The sequence below is a fragment of the Poecilia reticulata genome, linkage group LG16 (genome assembly GCF_000633615.1).
Source record: "Poecilia reticulata strain Guanapo linkage group LG16, Guppy_female_1.0+MT, whole genome shotgun sequence".
Classification (NCBI taxonomy): Eukaryota; Metazoa; Chordata; class Actinopteri; order Cyprinodontiformes; family Poeciliidae; genus Poecilia; species Poecilia reticulata.
The window spans coordinates 13,956,320-13,965,550 of NC_024346.1; the positions used below are offsets into that span (position 1 = coordinate 13,956,320).

Consider the following 9,231-nt stretch of genomic DNA (forward strand, 5'->3'; position numbering starts at 1 on the left):
TTTTGAGATATGTACCTAACAGGGCATAAAATGTTCTTGTATTCAGAAATGTAAATATCTCCTTAAAACCGTGTCCTGGGAAAAGAACAAACCTGTGCAAGCAAAAGTGTTTCATGGTGTGTGTACTCTTGCTGAACCTAATGGTTAGCAATCAATCTTGAAGACATTAAAATGCACTGCAGCTTTGCTTCAGTGGCAGTCAGAATGTCASTTTCAACAAAAASAGATCAGATAAAATCAGTCAGTTGACACCGAAACCGTTTTGTTTGGAAATTTAATGCATTTCTTTCATCACTTGCACAATTATTCATCCTTGACCATTTCAAGTTTCCGTGGCACCTTGCTTATCCAAGCGGCTCCCAAGCATCATAGTGTGAAGTAAAGCATCTTAAATGGGCKAGTGAGCCATTATGTTGCAGAAAAGTTCAAATTTGAAGCACAAGCAACTAGATGAATCTAATACATTTATGATCACAAGAAATATACAGCCACTAACATGGAACTCTACTGCCATTACAATACRTGAGGAGAAAAAGGTATAAAGGCAAAGAGGTAACGTGACATGATGTAAAATAAACTGACTGGTAAACTATTCGCCACATAGACAAAGACAACTTTTTGTTCATTGGACTTAACATATACAAAAGGAAAATAAAATCACAGTAAAGATACAGACATTTTTAAAGCACTGTCTGATTTTGCATCATGAACGATGGTTGTTTTCCAGTTTGTTTCTAGAAACTTTCATCAAGATTCCTGGTTCACCATGAAGCAAAGCCATCTTCAATGCTTCGTATACCACCTCAGCTTTTCCTACCACAAAGAGCAAAATCAAATTCGAAAAAAATAAAATAAAATAAAACCAACCCATAGAAATTACTGATACAAAGAAACAAAAGGTCAAGTGAGAGGGTTCGCCGTTTCTAGCATGCATGCAAATTCTGGCACAAATCTGAGGTGTTTCAAACCATTTTCCAACTGGGCATTGATCCAGTTCCGTCAGAAAGGCAGTGTAGTAGTGAAATATTTCATTCATTAATCCATCAGAAAATTTGCAGGTTCCYGGAGCAAAAGGGATGAGATGTGCAACACTTATTCGTAGACAAGGTTTTTTCAATTACTCTGCAGTGKAAGGTTTTGGCCTGAAGAATGGATTCAACTGGAAAGTKGACATAATTCTWACGTCTTATCAGAGAAATTGAGGATATGAATTTATCCGATTTTCTTTTACCGGTGCTGTGTGGAGACGCCTTCATCATGTATGTTCAWCTGTGTATTTYGCAACAGTGAAAATTATACATTTCATGCAAAAAAAACCCTAAAAAGATGGAATACGAAGCTATAGGGGTTCAAGAAGGACACYGTCTCTCTATAATACAACACATCTCATCTTTGACTGTATTGTAAACACAAAAAAAAAACCTTATGGTCCGCTTATCAATAACAGTGGTCACCAACCCTGGTTATAGAGAAGGCTTATACATATTAAATGATGCTCTTAGCCCTTATAATTAGCTGATTCTATCCAACATCCAAAGCCTTGTAAAGCTGAGGGCATTGCTCTCTGAAAACAGGGACGAAGACCACTGTGGTAGTGTACGCTTCTAAGCCGGATACTCAGTTCTCTGCTGGTTTTTCTAACAGAGACTTGATTTGCGCATGCAGGGGTTCACACACAGCCTGGTATCCRTGTGCAGTCAGGTGAAGGTAGTCATACATATCCTGATGGGAGATGCTTCCATCCGAAAGGACAAAACCTGGGTCCACGTTAAAGAAGGAGGCGTGGGACAGAGACGATAAGGCATCCTGGACTAGCTTGTTCACCTCGGCGTTTCGCTCTCGTAGAGGGTTTGGCACTCTACCTCTGGGAAGTACACCCTGCAAAAGAGATGGTGTAATTTCYTGAGCAACTTTAGATAGGTAGATATATATAGAGGTGTGCCGATCGATCAGCCACCGATCATAATCGGCCGATTTCCGTGAAAAAGTGTATGATYGGTGATCGCCAATCATGGTCTCTTGTTGCYGATCACACAAACCGATCACCTGCATCTCATTTCGCAGCCTGCMTGTGCAGCTGGTCTCCTCTTTCCTTCACACTGCGCAAACGCGCAGCAACAAATCCTAAGTGATGTGTAACTATAGCGCACTGAGTGAATGGGGAAGTTTGCGTGTTGCAGCGGAAAATTGAAGCACGTGGGGTGAAGCACGTTAAAATGCATCAACACGATGAATCTAATATGGCATAAAAACAATGCCATACTTGACAGAGTTTGGCTACATGGAGGCTCACTGCAGTAAAAAAGACATATGGAGGATCAGATAGCAGGTAAAGCAGCGCACAGCTACAAACACTCACCCGGATTAGCATGACGGTCAGAAAGCTAAACAAATAACCCGCAAAATTATTTAAGTCTTCGAGCTGCGATGTAAAACGCTGGTTCTGCTCTCACTGTTGAACTGCTGCTACGCGCTACAGGTAGTAATATTTCACAGACAGAGCGCCGCTTCTGCTCTACCTGGTAGTGACTCTCACACAAAACCTCTGCTTAAAGTTGCAGCAACTAACTTAAAAAAATTATTTTACATACATATTAAAACTTTCGCTGTCCTAACATGAGACAGATAATCTCTGAAAAAATAATCGATCTCCTCCCTGCTCTGCATAATTACTCCGCTCAGTCAGAAACAGCCACTCAGAACTAGCAGTAATCAGCTAGCCGCCATGCTATCAGGAAGTTTTCATGCAGTAACTCTGGATTGTTTATTGTAATGGATCCTGTATTTGCCTTTGAATGTTAAGTTTTATACTTGAATTTCTTTGGCGAGGTTTTATTTTGACTCTTTGCATTATTTAGCCTCTTCAGAGCCTTCATATGTTATCAGTCTGTTAAAGATAGTATTACCGATAGCAGTACAATTTACACAATGCAAATTGTACCGTTTTTTTTTTTTGTTTGGAAAACGTTATTAAAAACAAGTTTTTGTCTAAATTAAGGTGAATTCATGGTTCCTTTTTCCACATAATGTAACCGGTAGTATTTATGATTAAAAAAATAAAAATTATGTGATCGGTATCAGTGATCGGTATCGGTGATCGGCCCTCATGGGTGATCGGCACCGGAATCGGCAGGAAAAAACCTGATAGGCACATCTCTAATATATAGACTTATTATATTTAAATATGTCAAGAAGACTGAAGGAAAGTTGCTTCTACACATAGCATTAATTTCCAATTCAAAGAAATATATATTCAAAGTACAATAATGATATCCAGATATCTGATACAATTGTCACATWATATTTCAACTATATAGGAGAGTGTTTTYATGTCTTAAAATGACAGTGTCTTAAAAAAACTTTAAATGTTTACACACCACCTAATAAGTCTGACTATGGTTGGTTCTATTCTGCAAAGATGAATCAGAAAAAATTACACTCCACAGACGTACGGAAACATAGAAATATATCCTGAATACTTGCAGGATATATCTCTAAGAGGTGTACGCATATGCTTGACACCCTTTTAGATTCAATTGTAAAAGACTTTAGAAACCACACTGCTATATGGTTCCTCTTCACAAGGATGTGCTGCTTTAGGTTGGTCAATCATCTAAAATTTCCAAAAAATATACTAGAGTCTGTGGTTGTAATGTAACAAAATGTAGAAAAGTTCATGATGTATGAATACTCTTGCAACACACTGCCCTTGAGTACATATAACATGAAAGACCTAAAAGTTTAAAAGGCTGTGAAGCATGCATTCTCTTGACATAATCTCAACTCCCTCTTCAAAACAAGTCCAGTGTTAAGCCGCACTGTCTCCAGGAAACTGATGTTTTCAACAATTGAGAAAGCTGAGATGTGACTAAAAGAGGTGACTTAACTTTATAGTTTGATGGTTGTGTGAACTTCATTTGTTATTTTTTCCCCAGTCATGAGGGTAAGTTGATTAAGCACCTCCTAAAAGGCATTTATCTGGACAAACTTACAAGTACAAGCGTGTGGGCGTTGGGGAGCTTGTTGTGGATGAGTTGGACAATCTCCATGATGCCACCGGCAATCTGTTCGGCTGTGTGACCGTGATTGTTCGTGCCAACCCACAGCACCACGACCTGGAGCARCAAAAAAGAGACAGACCACAAAAGGCTGAGCACATGCCACTGATAGTCTGGCGTCATTGTACCTGGAGCTTGGAAATGGAGCACAAGCAGTCTTTTGTGAGCAAAAACAAGCGAGCTCATGTTCTCTATATCTGGCAGGGTTCTCAACCTTTGGGCTGATGTTATCCAGTTCGCCATTGCTCAGCCTCCACAGCACATGCTGCGTTGCATCGCCACCTATTCCGAAGTTAAGGCAATGGAGAGGAGAGAACAACTGCCGCCATATCTGTGGAAAAACATATGGGAATTTATCAAAATAGACTTGCATTTTTTTTTCTTTTACTTTATGTATCTTGGCTTACAGTTATATCAGGCACACAGGTTTAGAAACTTTCATTTTAAGGTGCTGAAATGACCACTAAATATAGTGTGCTCATAAATAGCAACTCTGTAATACGTAGAAGAACGTTTTGGGGCAGGTTTAAACAAATTAAATGAGCTTAAATGTAGGTCTTTACAAAAATAGTCATTTTTCAGGTTTTTACTTCAGTTGTTTTCAGTTGTTTATCAATGAGGGTTCTTTTCCAGCCTTATCCAGTTTGTCTACTGTAGAATAAATACTGCTTTGTCTAGAGAAATCAAGTGATTGGTTAAAGCCCTGCAGAATATACAACTTCTTCACATGAAAAGGTCTATTATATGACTTGTTCTGTTTGCACTGACACTCTCTTTTGACTCATTGTCCATTTGTACTTTAATCTTTGCACAGTCAGGTGTATTAAATTTGTCTTAATCTGACAGAATTGTCTTTTATGTGTCTGTTTTCTGCTATACTATGAATAAGCATTAKTTATCTACAGCTACAGTAAGCTACACATGTCCAGGGATCCTGCATTCACGTGTTTTTTCTTCTTACAGTGTTCTTTCTCCATTTCATTGATGCGTCTTGTTTTAATTTCMCTACAGCAAACTTGAGCACATAAGTATTCAGTGCAATTGCATATTACACATTTTTGAAATTCTAATTTAAGGTAGAGCTGTGGATGAATGTGTCCTGTGATGTTACCCCAAACTGATGCATGAGCTGAACAAGAGAGTCTCCCACAAATACGACATCTGGCTCCCTCTCTTTGCACTCAGAAACAAAGCGGACGTGCTACAAGGAGAGAATATATTTATTATTCGATTACTCATACAACCGTCAAAGTTATGCAAACTATAAATGATAAAACCCAAGCAAAAAACAAAAGAACATTGCATATTTGGTTATACTTTGGGAGGCTGAGGGTAATTGCTTGGAATAAGACTGGGGTAATGGATGAAAAATCTCAGCAGATTTAACTAGTAGATGATTGAAATCCAGCATTAGTAAAGGATAGCATTTAGCTTTATTTACMTGGTCTTATATGCATTTAATCGAAATAAATAAGTAACCCAATCCTCACGATGGTCACGTTGTGTCACATACCTGAGACATCCACCGTCCATCTCCCTGACTGTCTTCACAGGGAGTGGGTGTGGCGGCTGGGTTTGAGGCTTCTGCGCTCATATTTTTGGTTTTACCTTTCTTAGAACGCGGTCACGTAGCGTTTTGTTTCTGTTTTGTCAACACAACGCACACCAGTCAGCTAAGCGCCAACCGCTGTATGCTACAGAAATCTATGGAGGCTGACAGAATTAGCCACAATAGCTAGCCTACTTGGAAGTGTACAAACAGATGCAGCTTAAAACATAAAAGGCCAGGCACTGAATATGTAAAAAGGCTGTTGTGTGCAGAATGGAGTGCGCAAGAGTTTTAAGTAACCCTTACATCCAGAAATAATGATTTAAAATGGCTAACATTAATAAAAAATATCGATATCTTCCAGTTCCGTTACAGGAAGTCAATTTTTACTGAGTGTGTGCCTGAACCACTGTCCCCAAAGAGCGATAACATCAATATTCCCACGCATTTTCAATTTTAATTTTAATAGTACGGTAAATAAGTGTTTTTAGTTTAATACTRGCATGGGGTTTGTTAAAAAYTAGCAAAAATATACACCGTTTAAACGAAAATATGATTAGTAATGAGACAGATCTACCCCATTGTTTGTCAAAAATGGTTTCGCCCTTCTTGTCGTCGTTCGAGGGTGTCAGTACTGCGCAGTTGGACTGCGCAAAGAAACGCAGCTTCGGTGTGTTGCCAAGCAACGAAAGATTCAAGGGCGAGGAAAGTACCGGACCATTTCGGTAAGGCGCAGTGTTGTCTAAACACTTTTATGTYACTGTATAATACTACCTTCATGTTCTCTAGTCACTAAATATTAACCTAAATTTAAAGTAAATGTATTCGTTTTTATATATGTGTGCATGTTTTGTTTTTTAGAATCCACAGCAGCTATTTCATGATTTAGATTAGATTACACCTGTTGGTTGACGTTACCAGCTGACTAACCGTTGTTAACTGATTGGACGATCCCAGAAATAAGGGTTTATTAAATGTATGAGCCCACAAATGCTGTCAAACCTGATATAATTAGTGTGGAAACTCTTTGTCACCTGTGTGTCAGTTTGACTCAGGATTGTGGATGCCCTGTTTCTGCTGTAGTTTGTATTTCCTATAACTCGCACTTGGTGACTCATTTTCTTATGAGTAGTTGGTGCTGCCGGTGTTATGCTTTAGGTGGCCCTTGCTTAGCTTCCTATATATCAGCGTTGTTGAAAATTATGTGGGTATACGCGTGACTCTACTTCATGATTTTTATAACAGGATCAAAAGTATGTCCTAATTCAAGTTTGAAGAAAAAYTCAAAGGTGCTTAACACCATTGCTTTTGTCACCTTAAAAGAGATTCGTCTGCTCCATCTCAAGTTAGTTACTTGTGATTTCTGGCAGGAATGGACTTGATTGTTATGGACCTTTTCCAAAGTAACCTGAAGAGATGATACTTGGATCTCTGTGAGAAGGATCAGTAGCTGCTGATAGGTTCTTAGAATTTACACTTGTCCATGTTTGCACAGTTCATTTCCCCTAAATGTACAACTGTTGTTTTAAAATGCTAGAACACCCTGTTAGCTTTATTATCATTATTATTATTATTTAGAGGACAGGCATTCCCAAAAGTTTTGAAACGGACAAAAATGTTTTTTGTTGTGCAGAGTTTAATTCTTTACATTTATTTGCAATATTTTTCAGATGTTTGTATGATATGCATTTAATCAATTAATGAAGGCATTCATTGAATAGTACATCACATTACTAAAGTGCTAACAGGTTCTGAAAAGCATGATATACGAATATGAACCTGGGATTTTAATGCTTTGGTCCCAAAGCCACTTATTTCTTACTTTAGTTTTGAGGTTGATTCCATTTTTGTACAGTGAAAAGCATCGCTCATCACCAGAATTGGTCCTGAATTGTCTGACGAACCCGCTTCTGGAGCATGGTTTGATACTATTTTTAAATAATGCAGGATTTTTAGGCAATTTATGAGTGGTTTTTGGATGATTCACTGTCGGCATGGGATGACTCTTTTCTTCTCCAGACAGTCTTATTCTACATCAGTGTTTCTCGACCCTGGTCCTCAGCGCCCCCCWGTCCTGCATGTTTTCGCTATTTCCCTTTTGCCACACACATGAATTGTATCTCTGGGTGATTAACAGGCTTCTGCAGTAATTGACGGTCATGCAWTCATTTGAATCAGCTGTTCTGGAATAGAGGCACATCTAAAACATGCAGAGCAGGGGGGCGCTGAGGACCAGGGTTGAGAAAAACTGTTCTACATGTTTGTTTTCTAATGAATAGTTTTGCTTTAGTCATCATGTACCCCAATCCTGAATGTGATTGGTCCTTGATCATTTTCTTGAGGAAGATGGTTTTTGTAGTGCTCCTCCAGTACTTCTAGAAACACTTCCACCTTCCAGATGTCATTCCTAAGCAGRTTCTGCACTGCTGACAACCTGATCTGTTTGTTTAATCCCTTTGGTGTTTGGAGATAGTYCTGGAAATTGTTKAACTTTCTTTGGTACCCTGAAACATTATTTTCAGCAAATWGATATATTCTTGYTTGTTGAGCCCTTTTGATGCAAAGCAATAATGATGACAGAARGTTTTTCACTGGGGGAWACTGCTGTTGACATAAGAAGAAATATTTTAAAGCAACCATTMGTATCAGCTGTGCTGTTTTTGTTAATMCAATKTCCCCAAGCTTTCCATAAAGTCAATGAAATAGGGRATGTCATGTTATTTTGGGGTAGCATGAAATTCAGTCATATTCAATAAATTAGACCAGTTTTGAAAAGTTAATTTATTTCAGGGTTAGTAAACATCATAAACAAATAGCATCATTAAGACAAAGGAACATGGCAGACAGACTAGGGTTAGAGTTGGGGAAATGTTTAAAGCACAGTTAGGTTATTAAACAACCTCTCATCCTTAGAACGTCTCWCAAAGCACTGTTCAATCCCTTGTCTGTCTGAAAATGGAAAGCATATTACATGACTGCAAATTTAACAAGAAATGGCCAGCCGCCTGTATGGAAGAATTTAAATTGTTTAAAAATAGCTACAAGAAATCTCAGTTGCAGTTTCCCTGAGGAGACAAACATTGTCATTTATCAGTTTATGTTATCTTTCCACAGATCCCCTTGCAGCATGAGCCACGTATGTGGCAGGTCTTCATCAGAAAAAAAATACTCATACAAAAATCAGTCAAAAGCAACAGATAAAAAGTGTTGTTGTGTYACCACACTGACTGGAGACTCAAAATATTTTAACCATGGCAGAGACAAGCAGCACAAAACAAAACGTCTTAGGACCCGCAAGGAGAGATGTCAGATGAGGGCTGACAAGAGAGACACCTCAAAAAACAAGTCACACCACCATCACTGCTTTTCCCAAAGCAAGAAAAACTTGAGCTTTTACCCAAACAATCACCACAGTTGTCATTTACCCACAAGGAAAAATGCACAAATTTTAAGCACTGTTCCTGTTACGCAGGAGCCGAGYATCATCACAGAAAGCCGCCTCTTAGGACACCATGGTCTCTTCAACCATGAGGTGAAGTCCATCAATATTGAACGTGTGCTAAGTGAGCAGAGCAAACTTGAACAAAGTGAGGAAAATACAAACGAGGAGAACAATAACACACC

General features: G+C 38.7%; 1 protein-coding gene across 1 annotated transcript; it reads right to left on the minus strand.

Annotated features, from left to right (window-relative positions):
* Window positions 1-256: 256 nt before the first annotated feature.
* Window positions 257-6,035, minus strand: pafah1b3 (platelet-activating factor acetylhydrolase, isoform Ib, gamma subunit). Its single transcript, XM_008431301.2, has 5 exons — window positions 5,572-6,035; window positions 5,170-5,259; window positions 4,273-4,389; window positions 3,993-4,115; window positions 257-1,878 (listed from the first exon to the last, which is right to left on the minus strand). Exons 1-5 carry the CDS (start codon window positions 5,650-5,652, stop codon window positions 1,618-1,620), a joined length of 672 nt encoding a protein of 223 aa, XP_008429523.1. The 5' UTR covers window positions 5,653-6,035; the 3' UTR covers window positions 257-1,617.
* Window positions 6,036-9,231: the final 3,196 nt, after the last annotated feature.